A 27,500-nucleotide genomic window follows, 5' to 3' on the forward strand; every position below is an offset into this window, starting at 1 on the left:
ACGCATGTTAGAAGCTATCCAAAAGACAAAGACAATAAACGGAGACAAAGGGAGAGACAGACAGGCAAATAGACACACCGGTAGGCAGGCAGTCGGACTGTCAGAGACAAAGGAAGAGTCAGACGCATAGATCGACAAACAGAGAGGAAGGCTGACAGACAAAGACAAAGGCAAGATACAAAGACAGACAGACAGACAAATAGACACACAGACGAACAAGTAGAGACTGAATCAGAGACAAAGAATGAGAGAAAGAAAATAAAATGAGAAAATAAATATAAAAAAACAGACAAATAGCCATAACGTAGACAAACAGACTTTCAGAAACAGACCAGAAATATCCCCCACACCTTAACCGCACCTGCCCCTCTCCCCCAGGTGAGTCTGGACCCCACCTGCGCCGTCTTCATCACCATGAACCCCGGATACGCTGGCCGTTCGGAGCTCCCCGATAACCTCAAGGTGGGTTGGTTGGGTCACGTGACTTTGGATTAAATCACCTGTTTTGGGGGTGACTATTTTCTGTTGACTTTGACTTATGGTTGACTTATTTTCTGTTGACTTTGATTTATGGTTGACTTATTTTCTGTTGACTTTGACTTATGGTTGAGTTATGTTCTGTTGATTTTGATTTATGGTTGACTTATTTTCTGTTGACTTTGGCTTATGGTTGACTTATTTTCTGTTGACTTTGACTTATGGTTGACTTATTTTCTGTTGACTTTGGCTTATGGTTGACTTATTTTCTGTTGACTTTGACTTATGGTTGACTTATTTTCTGTTGATTTTGATTTATATGGTTGACTTATTTTCTGTTGACTCTGATTTATGGTTGACTTATTTTCTGTTGATTTTGACTTAGAGTTAACGTATGTTCTGTTAACTTTGACTTATGGTTGACTTATTTTCTCTTGACTTTGACTTATGCTTGACTGTTTCTGTTTCTGTTGTTGCTTTATTTCTCTTTCTATTGTTGACGCATTTTTTCTCTATATTCTATCTACTGGTGCTTTATAATCTTTACTTATCATTGTCTTATATAATCTCTATTGTCTTTTTTTGCTGTGTGTAATTGAAGGATTAATGTTTCTCTCCCCATTTTTTTCGTCCTCTTCTCTCTCCTTATCCCTTCCTTGTTTCTTCTCACCTTTGTTCTTCGCCTCCTCCTCTTCCTATTCTCCACTTCCTCCTCCTCCTCCTCCTCCTCGTATTCTCCTCCTCCTCCCCCATCCTCCACCTCCCCTATCCCCCACCACCGACTCCTTCCTCCGCCCCACCCTTATCCATCACCCCCCTCTCTTCCTCCACCCCTACCCCTCCTCCCTCTCCCATCCCTTCCCCCTTCCTCCTTCCCCTTTCCCTCTCCGACCTAACCTCACCTCCCTCCTCCCCCTCCCCCTCACCTCCCTCCTCCCCCTTTCCCCCTCACCTTCCTCCCACACCTTCCCCCTCCCCCTTCCCCATCACCCTTCCAACCTCCCCCTTCCCCCATCCCTATCCAACCTCCCCCTTCCCCCCATCCCTATCCAACCACCCCCCTTCCCCCCATCCCCTCCAACCTCCCCCTCCCCACCCCTATCCCTCCCCTCCCCTTCCCCATCACCCCTCCAACATCCCCCTCCCCCCCATCACCCCTCCAACCTCCCCTTTCCCCCTATCTCCCCCTCCCCACCCCTTCCCCCCATCCCTTCCAACCTCCCCCTTCCCCCCACTCCTTTCCCTCTCCCACCCCCCCATCCCCTCCACCCCCCCCCCCCTCCTTTCCTCTCCCACCCTCCAGGCCCTGTTCCGTTCCGTGGCCATGATGGTGCCCGACTACGGCCTCATCGCCGAGATCTCCCTCTACTCCTTCGGCTTCGTGGCGGCGCGGAGCATGTCCAGGAAGATCGTGGCCACCTACAGGCTGTGCTCCGAGCAGCTCTCCGCGCAGCCGCACTATGATTATGGTGAGAGGGAAAAAAGGGTTATGGTGAGAGGGGAAAAAGAGTGGTGCGGAGTGGTGGTTGGGGGAGGGGAAGGGGGTGAGTGGGTTGGAAGGGGGGGAAAGGTGGGGGAGAGGGTGGGGGTATAAAGGAAGGGAGTGAAAATGTAGTAGAGGACAGAGAGAGAGAGAGAGAATGAAAGAGAGAAAGATAAAACAGTACGGAGAGAATGGGATGGAGAAGAACAAGAACAGGGAAGTGGAAGGGAAAAATGAGAGATTAAAAGAGAAGATAAAGAGAGACGAAGATGGAAAATCGTAATCGCTAATCGTGAAGGGGAGGGAGAAAGAAAATAAAAAAGAATAATGCAAGGAAAGGAGAAATGAAGGACGGAAGAAATTGAAACAGACGGAGAAGAGAATAGGTGGAGGAGTCTATCCATCTCGAAAAGTCACAGTGTCTTATTCATTTCTAAAAGTGACTGTTTTATTCCATCTTTTTATGTTAAAGTGTTTTGCCATTTTCTTCAGAACAGATACACAGACATAGCGAGGGGTGTAGAAGAGAAAAGAACTGTTAATTCCTTAAATCCCTCTCATTTGCATGTTCTCATAGAATCTTCCATCCTAAAAAAAATCACAATAAATTACGTTTGATAATCTCTCGCCTTAAAAGTCTCAATCATTTGCATATTGTTAAAGAATCTACCTTTTTAAAAATCTAAATAAATCACTAAAGCTTAAAATTCTATGATTTGCATATTCACATAGAATCTACCATTTCTTTAAAATAATGAAACACATTTGATCATCGCTCACCTAAGATCTCATTTGCATATTGTCATAGAATCTCATTAAATACTGAATCATCTTTCACTTTAAATTTCTTACCAATTCCATATCCTCATAAGTAAATAAATAAATAACCTTTGATTATCTCTCCCCTTAAATTTCAGTCATATGCATATTCCCTTGGAGTCTACCATTTCCTAAAAGTCGTAAATGTATCACGTATAATATCCTCTCACCTTAAATTTAAGGGATTTGCACATTCTCATAGAATCTACCATTACTTAAAAGCCGTAAATAAATCCCATTTAATTATCTCTCGCCTTAAATTTCAGTCACTTGCTGCACATTTTCAAAGAGTCAACCATTGCTTAAAAGACGTAAATAAATCACACATACAACTTCCTCTCACGCAGGTATGAGGACAGTGAAAGCCGTGCTCATTGCTGCCGGAACATTGAAGCTCAAGTACCCAGACATGCCGGAAGCTGTGGTTGTTCTCAGGTACGGTTTCAGTGGATGAAAGTTCTGTGGAATATCCATTAAAGTTTTGGCTTTTTTCGTATGCGGTTTTATTTTTATCAAAGTTTGGATTGAGTTTTATATTTTTTTATTAAAGTTTGGATTGAGTTTTATTTTTTATTGAGTTTTGTCTTTTTCGTTTACGGTTTTATTTTTATGAAAGTTTGGATTGAGTTTTATTTTTTTTATTAAAGTTTGGATTGAGTTTTATTTTTTATTGTTTTGTCTTTTTCGTAGACGGTTTATTTTTATGAAAGTTTGGATTGAGTTTTATTTTTTATTGAGTTTTGGCTTTTTCGTATACGGTTTATTTTTATCAAAGTTTGGATTGAGTTTTATTTTTATTTCTTTTTACGTTGTTAAGGATGAGTTCCTTCTTGTTATCTTTTTATTTTTTTTATGTTTTAGTTTATTTTTGTTAAAGTTTGGATTGAGTTTTATTTTTTTTATTTTTTTTTTCGCTCTCAGGGACGAGTTCCTTTTAAAGTTAAAGTTTTTTTCTTTCTTTCTTTCCTTTCGTTTAAGTTAAGGTTTATATGCGGTTTCGGGGACAGACGTTTTATATATAACATCAATAATAATACTGGAAACAATTACTGTATTGCGATGCTTGAAAAAAAAATAAATGTCCGTAGATCATTATAAAATCTTATACGAAAACCAAGATAATCTATAGTAATAACGTTGTAAATAAAGGAAATGACGGTGGCCAAAGCAACAGAAACCTAACAATACGTAAAAAATAAATAAAAATAAAAAATTGTTTCTCAGGTCCGTTCGTGATGTCAACTTGCCGAAATTCTTGGCTCATGACTTGCCGTTGTTTGAGGTAAGTCTGTGTTGCTGTTTCTTTGTTGTGGTTGTTAATTCGTTTGGTTGTTTTTGAAATGAAGTTTTATGGGAATGAAATTTGGTATAGAGCAAAAATGAGCCTAATGATTCTTTTTTTACCTCTCTCTCTCTCTCTCTCTCTCTTTCTCTCTCTCTCTCTCTCTGTCTCTCTCTCTCTGTCTCTCTCTCTGTCTCTCTGTCTCTCTGTCTCTCTCTCTCTCTGTCTCTCTCTGTCTCTCTCTCTCTCTCTCTCTCTCTCTGTCTCTCTCTCTCTTTCTGTCTCTCTCTCTCTCTCTGTCTCTCTCTCTCTCTCTGTCTCTCTCTCTCCTCTCTCTCTCTCTCTCTCTCTCTCTCTCTCTCTCTCTCTCTCTCTCTCTCTCTCTCTCTCTCTCTCTCTCTCTCTCTCTCTGTCCCTCTGTCTCTCTCTCTCTCTCTTTCTCTCTTTCTCTCTCTTCTCTCTTTCTCTCTCTTTTCTCTCTCTCTCTCTCTCTCTCTCTCTCTCTCTCTCTCTCTCTCTCTCTCTCTCTCTCTCTCTCTCTCTCTCTCCTCTCTCTCTCTCTCTCTCTCTCTCTCTCTCTCTCTCTCTCTCTCTCGTTCTCTCTTTATTATGTCTTTTTTCTTTTTCTTTACTTTTTCTTCACTTTCCTTCTTAACGTATTCGATGCTGCTCTTCGCCTTTTGATCTCTTTCTTTTCTCCTCCTATTTCATATCCTCTTCCTTTTCCACTTGCTCATTCCCTGCCTCCTTTTTTCCTATCCTCCTCTCCCTTTACCACTTCCTCTCCTTCACGTCATCCCCGTCTCCCCCTTTCCTCCTATTCCCTTTTCCCCCTTTCTCCTCTCCATTTTCCCTATTTCCTTCTCTCTCCTCCCCTTTTCCATGTTCCCCTTATCCCCGTATCCCATCTTCCCCTCATCCTCCTCTCCCATCTTCCCCTCATCCTCCTCTCCCATCTCCACCCCTTCCCTCATCCTCCTTTCCCATCTTCCCCTCTCCTTCTCGCCCCTCTAACCCCCTACCCAACCTTCCCCTCCTTCCCCCCTCTCTCTCCTTTCTGCCACCTTCCCCTCCTCTCTCTCCCCCCTCCCCCTTCTTTCCCCCTCTCCCTTTCTCCCTTCTTTCCAACCCCATCCCCCCTCTCCCTCTCCCACCCCTCTCCCCTCTCTCCCTCCTCTCCTCTATCCCCTCTCCCTCTCCCTCCTTTCCAACCCCATCCCCCCTCTCCACTCCCTCCCCTCCCCCCACCTTCCCCTCCCCACAGGGTATCATCGCCGACCTGTTCCCCGGGGTCGTCCTGCCTCAGCCCGACTACACCTGCCTCCACCGCGCCATCAGGGAGGTGGGTGAATTTTGTGGGAGATGAGGAAGTGAATTGTGTGGTGGAGAGATGAGCATGGGGAGTCAGTCGTTGGGATGAGGTTGGGTGTGTTTGTGGATGTGTTTGTGTGTGTGTGTGTGTGTGGGTGTGTTTATGTGTGGACGTATGTGTGTGTGTGTAGGTATGTGCGGTTGTGTGTTTATGTGTGTGCGGATGTGTGTGTTTATGTGTGTGTGCAGATGTGTGTGTGTGTGTGTGTGTGTGTGTGTGTATGTGCGGATGTGTGTTCATGTGTGTGTGTTTATTTGTGTACGTACGTGTGTGTGTTTATTTGTGTATGTATATGTGTATGCAGATGTGTGTGATTCATTGGGATGAGGTTGTGTGTGTTTGCGGATGTGTGTGTATGTGTGAATGCGTGTGTGTTTATGTCTGTGTGAATGTGTGTGCTTTTATGTGTGTATTCGGATGTGTTTGTGTACGGATGAGTGTGTGTTCATGTGTATGTACGCATATGTTAGTGTTTATATGTGTGTACGGATTTGTATGTGTTTATAAGTATGTGTATATGTATATGTGTAGTATATCTATAGGGATTACTATAATAATGATTTATTATATCTATGGTAATAATACCAGATTCATAACAGCAAAGGTGGTCTTATTAATGATGATGATAATGATTATACTAATAATAATGATGCTGATAATGATAGCGATGATACGACATTATTGATAATGCTCTAGTGCTTATGATTATGATTTTGTTGATGACAATTATAATGATGATAATGATCGCATTACCATGACAATTATGTTACAATAATGTTATGTTATATTCATAAGGCTGATAATAAAGATACAAGGCAAGTCAGTTATCGTCACAATGATAACGACGATACCAATAATAACCAAAAGAAGAATAAGAAAAATAACAACGATAAACCACAATTCATTAAAACCACAAAAAACTACCCGTCTTTTTTTTTTCTTTTTTTTTTTTTTTTTTGAGTCCATTGTAACAAATGGAATTAAAACTAAATCTTAAACAAAAAAATCCTTAAACCCCATGCTTTCTCCCCCTCCCCCAGGTGTGCTCCGGCGCCGGCCTCCGCGCTAACGACTACTTCCTCGACAAAGTGCAACAGGTGTATGAGACGATGAGGGTCAGGCACGGATTTATGCTAATCGGCAACCCCATCGGCGGCAAGACGGTGGCGCTGAGGACTCTCTCGCAGGCACTCGGGATCATGAATGAGAGGGTGAGGAAGAGGGGGAGAAGGAGGAAGGGAGAAGAGGAGGAGGAGGAGGAGGAAGAAGGGGTGGGGGGAGGAGAATATGGAAGGGGAAGGGGGAGGGGAGGGAAGGGAGAAGAGGGGGAGGAGGAGGAGGAGGGAGGAAGGGTAGGGAAGGGAGATGAAGAGGAGGAGAAGGAGGAAGAGGGAGGGGGGAAGGGGGAAGAAGAGGAGGAGGGGGGGGGGAAGAAGAGGAAGCGGAGAGGAGGAGAGAGTAAAGGAGAGGGATCATGAATGAGTGGGTAAGGAGGAAGGAGAGGAGAAGAGAAAGGGAGAAGGGGGAAGAAAAGGGTGATAGGAGGGAGAAGAGGAGGAGGAAGAGGAAGAAGGAGAGGAGGAAAGAGAGAGGGAGAGAGATCATGAATGAGAGAATGAGAGAAGAGGAGGGGGAAAGGAGAGGAGGAAGGAGAAGGGGAGGGGGAGTGAGAGGACGGAGGAGGTGGAGTGAGAGTAGGAGAGAAGGAAGGAAGACGAAAGGGGAGGGAATGATAGGAGGAATAGGAGAATGGGGGAGACGAGAAGAAGAGGGGAAGGAGGAAGAGATGAGGAAAGAAATTAAAGGAGGAGGGGAAGGAATCGTAATAAAAGGTTGAGAGAGAGGGGAGGGAAGGAGAAGGGAGAGAGATATTGTCGCTATCACGGGATCCTAATACTTCCCCCCCCCCTTTCCCCCTCCCCCCTTCCCCCTCCCCCCTTATCTCCCTATTTCAACCCCAGGGCGAGGGCGAGAACTACCTGTACATAGATTGATATACGGCACAACAAACAAACAAACAAACACAACATAACAGACCATCCTAACACTCTTCCCCATCCCTCCCCCCATATTTGCCCAATTTCCCTTATTTCCTTGTTTTAACCCCAGGGCGAGGACGAGACCCGCGTGCAGATGTATATGATCAACTACGAAGGAAAAGACACAGCAACACAAACAAACAAGCAAACACATAAACAGCCCCAACAAACTATCCAAATACTCTCCCCATTTCCCCTTTTTGCAACTCCTCCCCCTTTCCTCCCTGATCTCCCCTTTTTCAACCCCTCCCCCTTCCCCTTCCATATCTCACTAATCTCCCTTCCCCTTACCCCCTTACCCCATGAGCTCCCCTTTTTTCACCCCCTCCCTCTCCCCCTCCCCCCCTGATATCCCTTTTTTTCAACCCTCCCTCCCCTCCTTCCCCCCTCACCCTTACCCACATGATCTCCCTTTTTCTTCAATCCCTCCCCTCCTTCCCCCCATATCTCTTTAATCTCCCCTTTTTCAACCCCTCCCCCTTACCCATTTACTCTCTTAACTCCATGATCTCCCCTTTTATCAACCCCTTCCCCCTTCACCCCATGATCTCCCCTTTCATCAGCCCCTTTACCCTCCCCCCTTTCCCAACCCCTCCCCCTCCCCCCCCCATATCTCTCTAATCTCCCCCCTTTCCCACCCCAGGGCGAGGGCGAGAACCGCGTGCAGATGTGCGTGATCAACCCGAAGGCGGTGACGGTGGGCCAGCTCTACGGCCAGTTCGACCCGACGTCTCACGAGTGGTCCGACGGGGTCCTGGCGGTCAACTTCAGGAAGTTTGCTGTTTCTTCGTCGCCGGATAGGTAGGGGCGGGGAGGGGGTGCTTGGGGTGGGTGGATTGGGTGTGGTTGGGTGGTTGTGTTTGTTTGTTTGTGGTTGGTTGGTTAATTGGTCGGGTGGTTGGTTGGTTAATTTAATTAGTTTTGTTGGTTGGTTACTTTAGTTTGATTAGTTGGTCGGTTAATTTTGTTTGTTTGTTTAGGTGGTTGGTTGGTTAAAATTATTTGTTTGTTTGGTTGGTTGGTTACTTTAGTTTGTTTGTTCGTTTGATCGTCCACATGTTTGTTTGTTTATGCGTAGGATGGTGTTTATTTCGTTTGTTTGTTTGTTTCTGTTATTAGTGTTATTTGTTTTTTGTTTTTTATTGTTGTATATACTTATGTGCGTGGATGATGGGGCTTTGTTTGTTTGTTTATTTGTTATTGGTGTTTTTGGGTGTTTTGATTTTTGGATTTTGCATGATTATTACTGATAGGCATTTGCATGGAAGATGCGGTTTGTTTGTTTGTTTTGTTTGTTTGGTTGGTTAGTTTTGTTATTGGTGTTCTGATTTTACGATCTTCTATCCAGTGTTTATTCGTTTATCGTGTGATAGATAGTTGCATTTAGGATTTTTTGTTTTTTGTTTTTTGTTGTTGTCTGATAGGTATTTGCAGGAAGGATGAGATTTTGCTGTTTTGTTTGTTTGTTTGTATACTTGTGGTTTTGATTCGGTTTATGATGCTTCTTTGGGTTTTTAATGTAGTTTCGTTGTTATGAGTGAGGGTATGAATCTAGACTAAAATTAGTGATTATTCTTACAATCTTGCATCTTTAAATTCTTAATTAAATCTATTTTCCTCGTCTTAATTAAGTTTATTTTCCTCGTCGTAATTAGATCTATTATCCTCGTCTTAACTACGTCTATTTTTCCTCGTCTTAACTAAGTCTTTTTTCTCGTCTTAACTAAGTCTGTCCCCCCCCCTTCCTTTCATTCCTTCCCATTTACTCATCCCACCTCCTCACCCCTCCCCCTCCTTTTCCAGGAAGTGGATCGTTCTCGACGGGCCGGTGGATAGCGTGTGGATCGAGAACATCAACTCCGTTCTGGACGACAACAAGAAACTCTGCCTCATGTCTGGAGAAATTATTTGTCTCTCGTCCACCACGAACATCATCTTCGAGGTCCACCATCTTGAGAACGCGTCGCCTGCTACGGTAAGGAGAGGGAAGGAAGGAGGAAGGAGGGTGGGGAGGGAGGTGGGGATAGGGGGGTTGGAGGGGATAGGTAGGGATGAAGGAGGTGGGGTTAGGGAGCAGGGAGGATGGAGGGTAAGAGTGAGGAATGAGGGAGGAAGGGGATAAGTAGGGAGGGAGAAGGAGGGAGGGAGGTGGGGTTAGGGAGCAGGGAGGGAGGGAGGGAGGGGGTGGGGGGTTGGAGGAGGGAGGGAGGGAGGATGGGGGTTGGAGGTAGGGAGGAAGGGGATAGGTAGAGAGGGGAAGGAGGGAGCGAGGGGATAAGTAGGGAGGGGGAAGGAGGTAGAGAGGGATGAAGGAGGGAGGAGGTAGGGGAAGTAGGGAAACAGAAGGAGTTCGAGGAGGGAGGAAGTTGGAGGGGGAAGGAATCGGTAGGAAAGAGGGGATAAAACTAGGTAAAATTGCTCGTTGTCCTTGCGATCGTAGTCGGTAAGGAGAAGGAATTCCTTTCGTCCGGTAGTTTTTCTCGATAGTCTTGGTTTCTACTCTTTGAATTGTGGCTTTGAGTGGTTTCTGTTGGTCGTTCAGTGGGCCGGTTTCACGCTGGCCTTGGTTTCTACGTCGGTTTATGTAGCGTTTGTTTGTGTTCTGTTTCATGGGTGTGAGATCGTTTTTATTATTTTTTTTCATTATTATTATTATTATTATCTTTTTTTATTTTCATCTTCATTTTTTTTTTTTGGGGGGGGGAGGGCCTGTGGATTAAGGTGATGGTTAATTTTGGTTTCTTTTGGCATCTCGTTTTTTTCATGCAGAAGTTCATGCATTTATTAATTCCTGTGTTTTATCTCTTCATATTTATTTTATCTAGGCTTGTTTATTTTTGTTTATTTTTATTTCTTTCTTTCTGGCTTGAGCTGCATAACTTAAATCTTCATATTAAGCGTTTCAGGAAGTAAACAGTATTATTCTTTAGATATTTTTTAATAGTCCTCTAATCCTAATATATAATGTGTCTCCTGGAAAATGTATGTCCCCCCCCCATTCTTATGAAACACCCCTAACCCTTAGCCCCTTCCTCTAACTCCTAGCCCCTCCCCCTAACCCATAGCCCCACCCACTAACCCATAGCCCCTCCCCCTAACCTATAGCCCCTCCCCCTAACCCATAGCCCCTCCCACTAACCCATAGCCCCTCCCCCTAACGTCTAGCCCCTCCCCCTAGCCCCTCTCCCTCCCCCCGCCACTTCCCATGAAACAACCCCTAACCCCTCTCCCCTCCCCCTCCCCCTGGGCAGGTGTCGCGGTGCGGGATGGTGTACATGGAGCCCCTGGCCCTCGGGTGGCGCCCCCTGGTGGAGACGTGGCTGGCGAAGCTCCCGCAGACGCTGACGCAGCAGCACCGCGCCGTCCTCACCGCCCTCTTCCACCGCTTCGTGCCGCCGCTGCTGTGCTTCGTCAGGAAATACCTCCTGTGGTACAAGCTGGAGCGGAGCGAGTCGTACGTGCAGAAGGGCGTGTCGCCGACCACGGACCTCAACCTCGTGCGGAGTCTGATGAACATCTTCGACTGCTTCCTCGAGGAGTTCACGGACCCCGCCTACACCAAGCACCACCCCGAGTCCGACATCCGCGCGCATCTCGAGGTGGGGGTCGAGGCGCTTGCACACACGCGCACTTGCACACCCACGTAAATGCAAGCGCAGAAACAAACGCACATCTACATAATCAAACGCACATGCACATAAACAAACGTACATGCACATAAACAACGGCACATCTACATAAACAAACGCACATGCACATAAACAAACGCAAGCACAGAAACAAACGCAAACACAGAAACAAACGCACGCACATAAACAAACGCACGAACATAAACAAACGCCCATGCACATAAACAAATGCACACGCACATAAACAAATGCACACACACACGCACGCACGCACGCACGCACGCACGCACGCACGCACGCACGCACGCACGCACGCACGCACGCACACACACACACACACACACACACACACACACACACACACACACACACACACACACACACACACACACACACACACACACACACACACACACACACACGCACAAACACACACAAATACACACACATGCTCGTAAATTTTCCCACATTTCCTTATTCATCATTTAATTTATTTAATCATTTACATACAGACAGACAATCAACAAGAAAAAAACAGTAATTCCCTCTGATAACCCTCATCCTCCGTCGTTTCACCTGCACATTCGCCTTCACTAAACAACGACGGTGAGGAAATTCAACGACATTCAACAACAAACAGATTAGACTCGCGTGGTTCGTTATAGACCCACCAACAACCAGACAACCTTTTCTGTCCAATTATTGCCTCGTCTGTGAGTCAGTGAATCCACCGCTAGCCACTAACCATCCAACTCGCCAGTGAGCCAACCACTAACCTCAAACCACCCCAACCACAATCCACCAACACAAACCATTAACCTCAGACCACCCCAACCACAGTCCACTAACCACTAACCTCAAACCACCCCAAACACAAAGCACTAACCGCTATCTACCAACCACTAAGCACCCCAACCACAATCCACTAACCTCCAACCACCCTAACCACAATGCACTAACCACCAACTACCCCAACCACTAATCTCAAAACACCCAAACCACAAACCACCCCAACCACTAACCACCAACCACCCCCAACCCCTAACCACAATCCACTAACCACTTACCACCCTAACCACAATGCACTAACCACCAACTACCCCAACCACTAATCTCAAAACACCCAAACCACAAAACACCCCAACCACTAACCACCAACCACCCCCAACCCCTAACCACAATCCACTAACCACTAACCACCCTAACCACAATGCACTAACCACCAACTACCCCAACCACTAATCTCAAAACACCCAAACCACAAACCACCCCAACCACTAACCACCAACCACCCCCAACCCCTAACCACAATCCACTAACCACTAACCACCCTAACCACAATGCACTAACCACCAACTACCCCAACCACTAATCTCAAAACACCCAAACCACAAAACACCCCAACCACTAACCACCAACCATTCCCAACCCCTAACCACAATCCACTAACCACTAACCACCCTAACCACAATGCACTAACCACCAACTACCCCAACCACTAATCTCAAAACACCCAAACCACAAAACACCCCAACCACTAACCACCAACCATTCCCAACCCCTAACCACAATCCACTAACCACTAACCACCCTAACCACAATGCACTAACCACCAACTACCCCAACCACTAATCTCAAAACACCCAAACCACAAAACACCCCAACCACTAACCACCAACCACCCCAACTCCTAACCACAATCCACTAACCACTAACCACTTCCTCCTCCAGAGCATCTTCCTCTTCTCCGCCATCTGGTCCTTGGGCGGCCCCCTCGACGAAGGCTCACGGCGCAAGTTCGACCTCGTCCTCAGGGAGCTCATTAGCGGACAGCCGAGCAAGAAGACGATTGAAGAGTGAGTTTGGGAGGGTGGGGTTGGAGGGATGGAAGGGAGGAGAGGGAGGGAGGGGGAAGGGAGGAGAGGTAGGAAAGGTGGGAGAGAGGGAGGGCGGGTATGTAAGGGGAAGAGAGGAGAGGGAGGGAAGAATGTAGGAAGGGAGGGAGAAAAATGGGAGGAGAGAGAGAGAGAGAGAGAAAGCAAGTGTAAAGAGATAGAGATGAAGAGAGAGAACGAGAGCAAGAGATAAGCTAAAGAGATCGAGAGATAGCTAAAGAGAGCGAGAGAGAGCAAAAGACATAAAGAGAGAGAGAGAGAGAGCGCAAAAGAAAGAGGGAGAGATAGAGCGAAAGAGAGCAAGAGATAGAGATGAAAAGAGCGAGAGAGAGAGAAAAAAAATAAAATCTAACGTCCACTTCTCTCCCCTCAAGCCTCGGCCTGTCAGAGGTACCAGAACCTCCCCACGACTACCAGCTTCCCATTCCTGACGATGACACGGTCTTCCACTACAAGTTCGTCAAGGAGGTAAAACATAAATAGATAATTAAATAGAGAAAGAAATTAATAGATAAAAAAAAAAAATCATGTTTCGGGTGATTTTGATAAGGTTGAATTGTTTGTTGTTTTATTTGTGGATGGTGAGAATCTTTTATGTTTTGAATCACTAAATCTTTGTATTTTTAATGTTTTTGACATAACTCTACGATATTACCAACCATGGTTTCACTTTATCCTATTTTTTTAAAAAAAATCTACGGTTCTACATCCCCAAATTCACTTTACTCGCCTCCAAAAAAACAAACAAACACAATTTTCTCCCATGAACCCCTCTATTTCCACCACAGGGTCGTGGGTACTGGCAAAAGTGGAGCGAGGACCTAGCCAACGCAGCGTCCATACCCCGCGACGTGGCTGCCCATCAGATTCTGGTACCCACCGTCACGACAGTCCAAGTCACCGCCATTCTGAGCCTTCTGGTGTCCCAAGCGAAGCCCCTGCTCTTGGTGGGACCTCCTGCGACCGGCAAATCGGTCTATGTGGCGGTGAGAAGGAACTCTTAGCGTTGTTATGTTGTTTTTATTATGGCTGTCCTGTGTATACCGTGGTTGGAATCCAGGCGGTAAGGATTATATTGAGAGATTTTGTATGTGAATTTTCGTTAAAGGTAATTATGATGGTTATGTATGATTATAGTAGTGATAAGGAGTTTTAGTAAAAAGGTAGCTATGACAAAGATGGTTTTGGGTAAGATAAACTTTTACTTCCATTTTCCTTGCTAACAAGCTAGTACGCCTCATATCTTTAGCTTTACCTGGATCAAATATCTATCTAACAGCAACATCTATAGAGAAAACTGCATATCTCAAGAATATATCTGTTAACAAAGGCCCTTCCTAACAACCATATTTAACACGAGAACCAGCAAATAAAAAAGATAACTCCCACACTCGATAAAACCTACTTACCTGCTACTCTCAACTCCAATCACCTGAAAAACCTCCTTACTCCACTCCCTCATCTATGCTTCTCTTCCTCCCAAAGGACTTCCTGAGGAACAAGCTGAAGGCAGCGCAGTACAAGCCCATGTTCATCAACTTCTCCGCCCACACCAACACCACCAGCGTCCAGGATCTCGTCATGAGCGGACTGGACAAGCGAAAGAAAGGTTTGTGGAAGAGAAAGCTTTATGTTTCTCTGTTTATTTTTCCACTTAGTTTTCCGCGTTTCTTCTTTTGTTTGTGTTGTATTTGATATAGACAAGTGGCAAATGCGAGATAGAAGGCGGATATTATCATAAGTAGGGAAAAAACCTTTGTTATGTTTTATCTTTATGTGTTTCGTAGGAGCTAGGTGGTATATTTTAGCACATCTTTGCTGTTAGTCTAAGGAGAAACGCTATCACTTACGTGATATCCTCTATATTTTTCTGACTTAGGAATAAAGTGTACACCTTTCTTATCCTTTTCTTCTGTGCCGCTACATCCTTTATCTGGCAGAGTCTTATCTCAGATCCTTCATATCCTCTTCATCTCTGCTTCCGTCCGTCTCTCATCCTTCCGTCTGTTTTCCATCTTTGACTCATATCGCGCTCCCTTCCTCCATGTCCGTCTCCTCTCCTGTTGTCCTCACTCCCACTTGTGTCCACACCCATTATCTCCCTCCTCCTTTGTTATGACTTTGTTATGGTAGAGGATTATAATGTCTGGTAGGTCCTGGAGAACAAACGTGGGCTGGTTTCATTTATGGGGCAGATTTCCACGGCAAATAGCGAAGCTCGCGTCATATAGACATGAAGAATCACAATCAACTGGCGGCATCCTGGCTAGGAAGTGATCACGGGGTATGACGGAAATTATAGGCAGAAGTCTAAATTCGACGATTGCTGAACTAGGACCTGGCAATACCCAGCCGTAGTGACATACGCGGAGGTCCCGTTACCTCGTTGGGCTATCAGTCCCATGATTAACCCATGAACTCTTGTTGTTGGCTTGGGGGCAATCACCCACGCTTGCTGATGGCCACATGGTATTAACAGCAGCATCATGGTAGCATAAGAATACTCCGGTTAATAATCTTGACACCTCCCTCCTCCGCCCCTAGGTGTTTACGGTCCCCCCGTGGGCAAGCGGTGTGTGCTCTTCGTGGACGACCTGAATCTCCCACAGACAGACGCCTTCGGCTCCCACCCGCCGCTCGAACTCCTGAGGCAGCTGGTCGACCACGCCACCTGGTACGACATCAGGAAGGAGGTCGAGCCCATTCGCCTGGAGGACATGCAGGTGAGGTGAAGGAGAGATGGATTGAAGGAAAGGGATTGGGGATGGAAAGGAGTGGTGATGAGAGAAAGGACTGGGAGAAGGAATGGTGTGAAGGAGAAGGGCAGGGGAGAGTCCTGTTTCCTGGGGGATATGCAGGTGAGGTGGAGAGATGAGATGGAAGGGAGGGGTCGGGTCGTGGGAGAGAGAGATGGATAAGGAAGGGATTAGGGAAGGAAAGGGGCGGTGGGGAGGAGAGAGGGAAAGCCTGGGGAGGGATTGTAAGGTATCAGGGGTGTGGGTCGTGCTCATTTAGCTTGAAGACAGATGGATGAGAACATGGAGAGAGAGGGGGGGGGGGTCAGAGAGAGAGAGACAGCCAGGGAGAGACAGAGATAGAAACAAAGAGACAAAAAGAGAGAAGAATGAACACACACAAAAAAACTAAACGCACAGAGAATGAAAGAGAAACAAACAGAAATAAACTAACAAACAACCCAAAATCCCTCACCCCCTCCTCTCCTTTGAACCCCCAGCTGGTGTCGACGATGAGCCTGCGAGAGAGCGGAAGGACGAATCTCACGCCCCGCCTCCTTCGTCACTTCAACGTCGTCGCCGTCAACGACTTCGATGACCAGACGATCCACTCCATTTTCTCCAAGGTCAGTGTCTGGAGGGATCGATGACGTTTATTTAAGGCGAGTTTGTGGTCTGAAAAAAGCGTAAAGGAAACTCGGAAGTGTGGGTTTGTGTGTAGAGGTGGGGCAGGAGAAGAGGATGTGTACGTGGGGTCTCTCACTCACTTTTGAGCACTAATTCACACGTATATTCACATGTACTCTCATACGCACATGCATACGCACACGATGACATACATACACACAAACATGCACACGATGACATACATACACACAAACATGCACACACATACACACACACACACACACGCAAACACGCGCGCGCGCTTCTTTACTCCTATCCTCTCATCTTTCTTCCTCACTTATTCCCTAACTATCTCCCTTCCCTCTCTTCCCTCTTCATTCTTTCTTCCCCAGCCATCTTCCTTTCACCCTCTCTTACCTCCCTTCCATCTTCCCTAGCTATCTCCCTTCTTCCCTTACCATCTCCCTTCCATCCTCTCTCCCCTCCCTCCCTTCTTCCCTAACCATCTCCCTTCTTCCCTCTCCTCCCTCCTCATTCTTTCTTCCCCAACTATCTCCCTTCTTCCCTTACTATCCCCATTCTTCCCTCTCTATCCCTCTTCATTCTTTCTTCCCCAAAGATCTTCCATTCACCCTCTCGCCCCCTCCTTCCCAGATCCTCCTATGGCATCTGGACACGCGAGGCTTCAGCAAGATGTTCGACCCCTGCATCGGCGAGATCGTGAACGGCACCTTGGACGTCTACCGCGCCGCCGCCACCCACCTGCGCCCGACGCCCTCCCGCTCGCACTACATCTTCAACCTCCGCGACTTCTTCAGGGTTATTCAGGTACGGTTGGAGGGTGTGGTGGGGGAGGTGGTGGGGGGGGAGGGAGGGATACGTGTTATTTTGTGTGGTTCTTTGTTTGGTTGGTTGCTTTTCTCGTTATGTTTTGTTTTGTTTTCTCGCTCTCGCTATTTCTTCAACCTCCTCTGCGACTTCTTCAGGGTCAGTCAGGTACGTCTGGAGGCTGTGGGGGAGGTGATGGTGGGAGGGAGGGAGGGATACGTGTTATTTTGTGTGTTTTTTGTTTGTTTGGTTGGCTGTGTTTCTCGTGTTTTGTTTTGTCTTCTCGCTGACACTATATCACCAGCCTCTGCGATTTTGAATGATTCTTGTTTATCTGATTTTACTCTTCTTTCTTATTTGTTTTGTTTTCCCTCTCGCTCACACAACATCTTCAATCTCCTCCTCGACTCCTTCAGGGTCCTTCAGGTACGGTTGGAGGCTGTGGTGGGGGAGGTGGTGGGGGGGAGGGAGGGATACATGTTATTTTGTTTGTTGTTGTTTGTAGGTTTGGTTGCGTTTCTCTCATTTTGTTTTGTTTTCTCGTTCTCGCTATTTCTTTAATCTCCTCTGCGACTTCTACAGGGTCTTTCAGGGACGTCTGGAGGCTGCGAGGGAGGTGGGGGTGATGATAAGGCTTTGCTTGTTTGATTGTGCTTCTTGTGGTTTGTTTTGTTTTCTTTTGTTTTCTTCTCGCTCCCGCTACTTCTTCACCCTCCGAGGGTGTGAGTGAGGTGGGGTGATGATACCTCTTTTCTCTCTTTTTTCTTCTTTTTTTCATAAGCTCACACTACAACTTCAACTTCCTCCGCGACTTCTTCAGGGTCATTTAGGTACGCTGGAGGCTGTGAGGGGGGTGGTGGTGATGGTTGTCTTACCTTCCGTGGTTCTTCGTCGCTGTTTTTTTTTTTTTTTTTTATTTTTTTTTTTTTTTTTTTTTTTTTTTTTTTTTTTTTTTTAGTTCCTTGCTTCGTCTTCAAGTTTTGTGTTGTTCGTCAGGGTCATTTAGGTGCGTCTTTAGGGTCTTCATATGATGTAGCTCATCTATTCATTTAGCTAATTTTATGTGTCCTTGTTTATTTATTTGTCTCTTTCAGTTATTCCTATTTTATTTTCACCCTTCCTTTTCTGTTTATAATTCCTCCGCTCCTTTCCTTTGTTACCCCATTTTTTTCGTCGCCGTCGAGTTACACTTTATGACTTCACTATTTCTGTTTGTTCTCTACTTCTCTTTTCTCATCCACATATTTTGTGAATATGAGTATACGGGAAGTGTTGCTGGACAATGGAGGACCTGTGCTCTATGAAGGGGAGGTGGGGGCCTTGTATTGTTTAATGCTTTCTGTCCTTCATGGTAGACCTATGTAATATATATTCACTATCTCCTTTTTTTTATCTTATTCATATATTTATGAATATACCTACATATACCTACTGTCTGTACCCTAAATCATGGAGGGCTAGGGAGAGAAGGGAAGTAGGGAAATTGTACCGTTTCACGACTCCATATGCTCGATTACAGAATACCAGCATTTCTCTTCGCTACCATTTTTTCCTCCCTTATCCATAAAACTTCTAAATATACACACAGGGCGTGCTGTTGTCTGTACCCGAGACGATGGAGGACCTGCGTTCCATGAAGAAGATGTGGATCCACGAGGTGCTGCGTGTGTTCTACGACCGCCTCGTGGACAGTGGCGACCGCAAGTGGCTGCTGCAGCGAGTGTCCGATGCCTGCACCAACCACCTCAATGAGGACTTCAACCACCTGCTGGCCGAGCTCGACGACGGGGACGACGGAGAGGTGAGGGGAAAGTGAGGTGAAAGGAAAGATGAAATGAGGAGAGGAGGATAAAGGTTAGGAAAAGGGGAGAGATGAGAGGGGAATGGCGCTTGTAACTATCACCTCAGCGAGGTATTCAACCACCTGCTGGCTAAGCTCAACGACGGGGACGACGGAAAGGTGAGGAGAAAGTGGGTTATAGTGAGATAAAAAGGAAAAGGAAATGGGATAGGCGGATAATGAGGAGAGTATGGGAATGAGGAGAGAGGAAGGACGCTCCCATCTATCGCCTGAACGAGGACTTAAACCCCTTCTGACCGCCTGCAGGGACGATGGGGAGGTAAAGGGGAGAGAATCGTAAAAGGAAGGGTGAAAAGAGGAACTAGAAAGTGGAATAAAGAAGAGGAGAAGGAGGAAGAGAAGAGGGCGGTGGCACAGATCGAGCTAGATATTGGAGATAATGGCGAGGTAAGGGGATATAAAGAAAGAAAGAAAACATAGTAGGAGATAAGAATGGCGTGAGAAGGGATAGAAAGAAAGAAAGATGAGATAGGAAGAGATAAAAATGGAACTAGAAGCAAGGGAAGAATTACGAAAGGGAGATAACACCTGACGAGAAGAATGGAAAAGCGAAGGGATGATAAATTTGAGATTAAAAGAGTAAGGGAAGGTGGAATGGGACAGGGTGATAAAGACGATGAAAATGGAATGAGATAGATTGATTAAAAGGAGGAAGGTGGAATGAGATAAACGGATAAAGAGGAAATGGAGGAAGTCGTACACAGATGACTACATTACTAACCACCTCAAATTTCAGAATTCCCCCCCCCCTTCCCCCTTCACCACCAACAAGTCTAAGTAAAGATCTTAGAGCTCAAACCCTTACCCCTCACAGGTCTCAGAATTCCAACCTTCCCCAACGCCCCCACCAACAGGTCTCAAAATTCTAACCTCCCCCTCTCTCTCTCTCTATCTCCCTCTTTATCTATCTACCTATCTATTTATTTCTCCACAAACAGCTCTCATAACCCCCCATCTCTCTCTCCCCACACAGGTCTCAGAGAACGACCTCCGCAACCTGGTCTACTGCGACTTCGCGGATCCCAAGAGCGAGAGCCGCCACTACGTCCAAGTGGAGGACCTCGAGGGCCTTCGGAGCGTGGTGGAAGGGTACCTCCACGAGTTCAATAACATGAGCAAGAAGCCGATGAACTTGGTTATGTTCAAGTGTGTGTTTGTTTGTTTTCTTTTTTCTTTTGGCTTTATGATTGGATTGGTTATGGTGATAGTAGAGATAGTAATGGCAAGAATAGTAGTGATGATAATGATAATAGTATTGATTATGTTGATGATAATTATCGTGATAGTAATATTAGTAATGATGATAGTGTAATACTAACATTAAAGGTTTTGATAATTGATAATACTAGGAGTATTAACATTAATGGGGATATTCATTATTAACAGCAATAGTAGGAAAGAGAAAATAACCGAAAAAGAAGAAGGAGAGATTAAAAGAGAGAGAGACAGACAGACTAGCAAAGATAGATAAATATACAGATAGACACAGAGAGAGAGTCAGGGAAATAGACAAATAGAGACAAACATTAACAGAGAGAGAGATAGACAAACAGAGACAGAAGGAGAGGCAGACATGGAAATAAACAGACTGACAGACACACAGACCCTCACCTCCCTCTCGAGTTCCTTCTGAGAGTACCACGTCCTTGCCCTCCTTCAGGTTCGCGCTGGAGCACCTGGCGAGGATCTGCCGCGTCCTTCGCCAGCCCCGAGGACACGCTATGCTGGTGGGCGTGGGCGGCAGCGGGCGCCACTCACTCACACGTCTCGCCGCCCACATCACGGATTACGAGCTCTTTGAGGTTGGTTTGTGGGCGCTTTGAGGTTCATTTTGGGTTTACTGTTTTTTTGATTATGTGTTTTATTGTTAACTGGGTTCCGTTTTTGGTTTGTTTGTCAGTTTCATCATAATATACTACTGGAGTTTTGTTTGTTTGTTTGTTTTTAGGGGGAAAGGATTTTTTTTATATGAGATGGAAAGACATTTGCTGATTTTTTATGGTTATTAGTCTTTCATTACCTAAAAATTATTCTCTTCTTTTTCTTTTTGATGTTAGTGATGCAAGGTACATCAGAGAGTGAAAAGGGAAATTATAAAGTAGATAAAGAATTATTATTTTTTTTACACTCGTAGCCCTTTTCGCCAGTTCCTTTCAGTTTTCCATTTTTTAAAACCTTTTTTACCTACAATTTCTCCGCGAGTTTTGGTTATTTCTGTCGAGTAAATTAAGTTATCTTCTTCATTAGATATGACATTCAACTCCCTGCCCTTATCCAGAAAAAAATATCCCCCCTTCCCTTTCACCTCCCCCTCCCCCTTCCCCCTTAACCTCCCCCTTTCACTTCCCCCTTCACCTACCCTCTCCCCCTTCCCCCTTCTCCTCCCCCCTTCCCTCTTCACCTCCCCCTCCCCCTCCCGCTCCCACTCCCACTCCCCCTTCCCCCTTCACCTCCCCCTTTCATTTCCCCCTTCACCTCTCCCCTCCCCTATCTCCCTTCGCCTCCCCCCATTCCCCCATCACCCCCCCTCACCTTCACCTAGAAACGGAAAATGACAAATCAACCTTTTTCAGTCAGTGATTCGTTTTCACCTGCATGACTCACCACCCATCCTTGACTCACCACCCATCCTCGACTCATCACCCACCCTTGACTCATCACCCATCCTTGACTCATCACCCATCCTTGACTCATCACCCATCCTTGACTCATCACCCATCCTCGACTCATCACCCATCCTTGACTCATCACCCATCCTTGACTCATCACCCATCCTTGACTCATCACCCATCCTTGACTCATCACCCATCCTTGACTCATCACCCATCCTTGACTCATCACCCATCCTTGACTCATCACCCACCCTCGTCTCACCACCCATCCTTGACTCACCGCCCATCCTTGACTCATCACCAACCTTCGTCTCACCACCCATCCTTGACTCATCACCCATCCTCGACTCATCACCCACCCTCGTCTCACCACCCATCCTTGACTCATCACTCATCCTCGACTCACCACCCACCCTCGTCTCATCACCCACCCTTGATTCACCGCCCATCCTTAACTCACCACCCACCCTCGTCTCATCACCCACCCTTGATTCACCGCCCATCCTTAACTCACCACCCACCCTCGTCTCATCACCCACCCTTGATTCACCGCCCATCCTTGACTCACCACCCACCCTCGTCTCACCACCCACCCTTGCCTCACCGCCCATCCTCGACTCATTACCAATCCTCGACTCATCACCCATCCTTGACTCATCACCCATCCTCGACTCATCACCCATCCTCGACTCATCACCCATCCTCGACTCATCACCCATCCTTGACTCATCACCCATCCTCGACTCACCACCCATCCTTGACTCATCACCCATCCTTGACTCATCACCCACCCTCGTCTCACCACCCATCCTTGCCTCACCACCCATCCTTGACTCACCACCCATCCTTGACTCATCACCCACCCTTGACTCATCACCCACCCTCGTCTCATCACCCACCCTTGACTCATCACCCACCTTCGTCTCACCACCCATCCTCGTCTCATCCTTAACTCACCACCCATCCTCGTCTCATCCTTAACTCACCACCCACCCTCGTCTCATCACCCACCCTCGTCTCACCACCCATCCTTCCTCCTGCAGGTGGAGATGAGTCGCAGCTACGGCCTGACGGAGTGGCGTGAGGACCTCAAGATGATCCTGAAGAAGGCGGGCACCGGCGAGCAGCATATCGTCTTCCTCTTTAGCGACACGCAGGTTTGTGGGGGGGCGGGGGGGGTGGGGTGGGGGGGCAGGGGGGGGGGCGATGGATGGTTGTAGGGGTGTGTAGGGATGGGTAGGGGGAGGGGTGGGGTGAGGGGAGTTGTGTGTGTGTGTATGTACGTTCATATGTGTGTGCTATATATGCGTCTATGTATAATTAATTAACAAATAACAAAACAAACCTTCAAAATTCCATTAAATAAACAAACAAACCCACCCACTCGCCCATCACCACACACACAAAAAACACACGCCCTACAACCTCCTACAACACCTTACAACCACTTACAACCTCTCCCCTCTCCCCCCCAGATCAAGAACGAGATCTTCCTGGAGGCGATCAGCAGCATCCTCAGCATCGGCGAGATCCCGGGCCTCTATCCCACGGACGAGAAGCACACCATCTGCGACAAGATGAGGAACATCGACCGCCAGAGGGACAAGAGCAAGCAGGTGGGTCAAGGGGAGGGGAAGGGGAAGGGGCGAAGGGAATGTGGGTGGGGTTTTAGACGGGGTTTAGGGGTGGGGTGGGGTTTTGGGCGGGGTTTAGGGGTGGGATGGGGTTTTGGGCAGGGTTTAGGGGTGAGGTGGTTTTTTTTTTTTTTTTTTTGGGGGGGGGGGGGGTTTGGGGAGAGCTTAGGGTGGGTTGGGGTTTCAGGCGGGGCTTTAGGTGGGGTGGGGTATTGGTTGCTTGTGCGATGGGGTTTTGGGCGGGACTTAGGGTGGGGTGGGGTTTGCGCCAATTCTTTTTCCTCTCACCATACAACCTCTTTATTCACCCGCCTTCCCACAGACCGACGGAAGCCCAGCTGCCCTGTGGTCGCTGTTCGTCGAGCGGGTGAGGGAACAGCTGCACGTGGTCCTCGCGATGTCCCCCTGTGGAGAGGCCTTCAGGAACCGCCTGAGGAAGTTCCCGGCGCTCCTCTCCTGCTGCACGATCGACTGGTTCCAGGTAGGGGAGGGGGAGGGGGTTCTAAGGTGGTTCTCGGATGGTGCCAGGGGGGAAAAAGCGGTTCTGGATGGGGCGAGGGTGGGTACGGGTGGTATAGAGTGGTTATAGATGATCCTAGAACCGTTCTGGGTGGCCCTAGAGCTGTTCAAGGTGGTCCTAGAGTGGCTGTGTGGTGGAGTGGTTCTTCGTGGTTTTAGAGTAGTTTTGTATGGTCCCAGAGTGGTTTCGCATGGTGCCAGAGCGGTTCTTCACGGACCTGGAGTGGTTCTATATGGTCCTAGAATCGTTCTGGGTGGTCTTAGAGCGGTTCTAGGCAGTCCTAGAGCCCTTCTGTATGATCCCGTTTGGGTTCTTGAGATTCGAGAATGTTCTTCAAGGGCTCGGGCTAATGGTTCTAAGGGCCGTTAGTTAGCGGTTCCAGTAAAGGTTCTCAAGGGAGGTTTAAGGGTGACTTCGCTTTTGATGTCTCGGTGTTTGATTCGTTCTAAGGAAAGGGTTAGCGAGACTGGGATTTCTTAGCATAGTTTAATGACGCGGGAATAATGCAAAGTCGCGTTCAGAGGAGTTAGTCTGGATACGAATAGTGGTTGATATCAGTCATCCTCATCATCAGTTAGTCGTCAGTCATCAGTCATCAATATTCAGTTGTCACATCATCATCGCCAGGGTCAGTTATTAATCATTATTATCTGTCATCATCTATCATCATCAGTCATCATAATCATCATCATCGTTATCATCACATCATCACCATCATCATTTTCATCAGTCATCATCATCATCAGTCATCATCATCATCACCATCATCATCATAATCATCTATCAACATGCATCATCACCACAACCAACACCACCACCACCACCACCATCATTCCCACCTTCACTAAACCACATTCTAACCTCCGCAAATTCACTCAAGTCCTCCTTCCTCCTTCAGGCGTGGCCGGAAGACGCCCTCGAAGCGGTGGCACTCAGGCTCCTGCAGGGCGTAGAGCTCCCGGCGGAGACACTGAAGGGGTGTGTGTCCTTGTGTCAGTATTTCCACACTTCCACGCAGGAACTCTCAGACAGGTAAATAAAACGTTTTGGGTTTGTTATTGTAAATATTTTCGTGAAAAAATTGGTTGTGAAATGTATAACTTTAAGGTAGTTTTGGTATATGTGGATAGATAGGTGGTTAGGTAGATTGATAGATGGGTAGATAGATAGAGAGATAGATAGATAGATAGATAAACAGGTAAACAGATAAAGAGTTAGATAGATAGGTAAATAGACGAAGAGATAAGTAGATAAATAGATAGATATAGATAGATAGATAGATGGATAGATAGATAAAATATAGAATATACAGATGGATAAGAATGGATAGATGGGGAAGCTGGCAGATAGATTCATTGATAAATAGATTAATAAATAGACGACATGGGTGATATATTTTGCTCAGTATATGAATGGTACTGATTATCTATTAGATTTATAAACGATGAATAAAACACATAAATAAGGCAGGCATCAAAAGTAAGAAGGAAACAAATAAACATATGTATTGCCATAATTATAATTAGAAATTAACAGATGAATAGATAATACTGAATAATACTCCTCTTATTATAAGAATAAGTATTATAAGCGTCATAATAAGTAATTTCTGCTTGTAAACTGCCCCTTCATTTTAACTGGCCACTTATCCATTAAATTGGTACTTACTATCGTTTCAGATTTTTGACGCACCTTCGACGTTATAATTACGTGACACCTACGTCCTACTTGCAGCTACTGGCTACTTACATGGTTATTCTTGAGAGACGTAGAGGGTAAGTGGGAAAGTTTCTCTCTCGCTCTCTTCTATTCTCTCTCTTTCTTTCTTTCTTTCTCTCTCTCTTTCTTTCTTTCTTTCTCTCTCTCTCTTTCTTTATCTCTCTTTCTTTCTTTCTCTCTCTCTCTCTCTCTCTCTCTCTCTCTCTCTCTCTCTCTCTCTCTCTCTCTCTCTCTCTCTCTCTCTCTCTCTCTCTCTCTCTCTCTCTCTCCAAATAATAACAATGATAAAAGTAATAACGAAAATAATGACAATACATTTGCAATAATGACGATAATAATAATGATATTAATAATTACAATAATGACAGTAGTGATATTGATGATAACGATAACGATAACAAAGCGAGGTCAAGAAGCTCGAATGCCGCTACACGACGGGTCTGGCGCGCCTGGAGGAAGCCGAGACGTCCGTTTTGGCGATGCAACAGGAATTGCTCAACTTGCAACCCATCTTGCTGACGAAGACCCGCGAGGTGGAGGACAAGATGGCGGTCGTGGAGAAGCGGAGACAGGAAGTGGCTGAGGTAAAGGGGAGGGGGGAGAGGAGGGGAATTAAGGGGGAGAAAAAGAGGGGAAAGGGGGTGGGGTGAGGGGAGAGGAATGGGGGAGGCGGGTGATTAGAAAAGGGGAAAGGGGTTGTATGTCGATTTGAGTGGGATTACGACAATAATTGTTTTACGGCAATAATTCTTCCAGTACTTTTGCCCTTTATTCACATCCCTCTCTCTATCCATCTGTAATTTCTCCTCCCTTCTTTTACTCCAATATTTCCTTCGATATTTTCTCATTGCCCTTTATTTATACACCGCTTTCTTCCTGTATACAGTATATTTACATAGATCTCTTTTTTTCTCCCTCCCTCTATCTATCTATTTATCTATCTCTCATCTCTATTTACGCATCTCTCCTACCTCCTTCTACCTCATATTTTCTTTCTTTATTCACATCCTCTCATTCACATTAACATAAATATCTCGTCTCTATCTATCTATCTATATATATATATATATATATATATATATATATATATATATATATATATATATATATATATCCTACCAAATCTATCTATCAAACCTGTCTATCTGTCAAGTACATCAATCTATCAAACCTATCTATCTCTCTATCTATCTTCCTACCAAATCTATCTATCAAACCTATCTATCTATCTATCAATTAATATCAATCCATCTATCAAACCTATCTCTATCTATCTATTTATCAAATACATAAATCTATCTATCTATCTATCTCTTTATCAAACCTATCTAGCTATCTATCTATCTATCTATTTATCAAACCTATCTATCTATCTATCTATCTATCAATCAATCAAGTACATCAATCTATCTATCTATCTATCTATTTATCAAACCTATCTATCCATCTATCTATCAAGTACATCAATGTATCTATCTATCAAACCTATTAATCTGTCTATCAAGTACATCTATCTATCTGTCAGACCTATCTATCTATCAATTTGTCAATCTATCAAAACTATCTATCTATCTGTCTATCAAGTACATCAATCCATCTATCTATCAAACCTATCTATCTATTTATAAATCTATCAAGTACATCAATCTATCTATCTATCAAGGACATCAATCTGCCAACTTCCATCTCACCCCTCCCCCCTCCCCGGCCCCCCGCAGGTGGAGCGCGTGGTCCGCCAAGACGAGGAGGTGGCGAACGAGGCAGCGGAGGCGGCCAACGGGAACCTATCTATCTATCAATCTATCAATCTATCAGAACTATCTATCTATCTGTCTATCAAGTACATCAATCCGTCTATCTATCAAACCTATCTATCTATCTATAAATCTATCAAGTACATCAATCTATCTATCCATCAAGGACATCAATCTATCTATTTCCATCTCACCCCCCCCCCCCAGGTGGAGC

The 27,500-nt window shown here is 45.8% G+C and overlaps 1 protein-coding gene across 1 annotated transcript in view; it reads left to right on the top strand.

Moving 5' to 3' along the window:
- The window catches only part of Dhc36C (Dynein heavy chain at 36C), a 93,921-nt gene that overhangs the window by 35,040 nt on the left and 31,381 nt on the right, over positions 1-27,500 (top strand). The window contains exons 22-47 of the mRNA XM_070130484.1: positions 379-462; positions 1,781-1,946; positions 3,127-3,214; positions 4,004-4,061; positions 5,326-5,403; positions 6,474-6,644; positions 8,116-8,273; positions 9,276-9,447; positions 10,724-11,071; positions 12,833-12,957; positions 13,371-13,464; positions 13,785-13,982; positions 14,482-14,605; positions 15,541-15,719; positions 16,232-16,357; positions 17,013-17,186; positions 18,775-18,987; positions 20,021-20,193; positions 20,708-20,849; positions 22,703-22,816; positions 23,135-23,275; positions 23,616-23,774; positions 24,712-24,845; positions 25,493-25,588; positions 25,936-26,116; positions 27,494-27,500. The exon at positions 27,494-27,500 is cut by the window's right edge and continues 221 nt beyond it. Of these exons, the coding sequence (XP_069986585.1) occupies positions 379-462; positions 1,781-1,946; positions 3,127-3,214; positions 4,004-4,061; positions 5,326-5,403; positions 6,474-6,644; positions 8,116-8,273; positions 9,276-9,447; positions 10,724-11,071; positions 12,833-12,957; positions 13,371-13,464; positions 13,785-13,982; positions 14,482-14,605; positions 15,541-15,719; positions 16,232-16,357; positions 17,013-17,186; positions 18,775-18,987; positions 20,021-20,193; positions 20,708-20,849; positions 22,703-22,816; positions 23,135-23,275; positions 23,616-23,774; positions 24,712-24,845; positions 25,493-25,588; positions 25,936-26,116; positions 27,494-27,500 (3,703 nt within the window). The remainder of the gene's footprint in view (positions 1-378; positions 463-1,780; positions 1,947-3,126; positions 3,215-4,003; positions 4,062-5,325; positions 5,404-6,473; positions 6,645-8,115; positions 8,274-9,275; positions 9,448-10,723; positions 11,072-12,832; positions 12,958-13,370; positions 13,465-13,784; positions 13,983-14,481; positions 14,606-15,540; positions 15,720-16,231; positions 16,358-17,012; positions 17,187-18,774; positions 18,988-20,020; positions 20,194-20,707; positions 20,850-22,702; positions 22,817-23,134; positions 23,276-23,615; positions 23,775-24,711; positions 24,846-25,492; positions 25,589-25,935; positions 26,117-27,493) is intronic.

Source organism: Penaeus vannamei, chromosome 2 (genome assembly GCF_042767895.1).
Source record: "Penaeus vannamei isolate JL-2024 chromosome 2, ASM4276789v1, whole genome shotgun sequence".
NCBI lineage: Eukaryota > Metazoa > Arthropoda > Malacostraca > Decapoda > Penaeidae > Penaeus > Penaeus vannamei.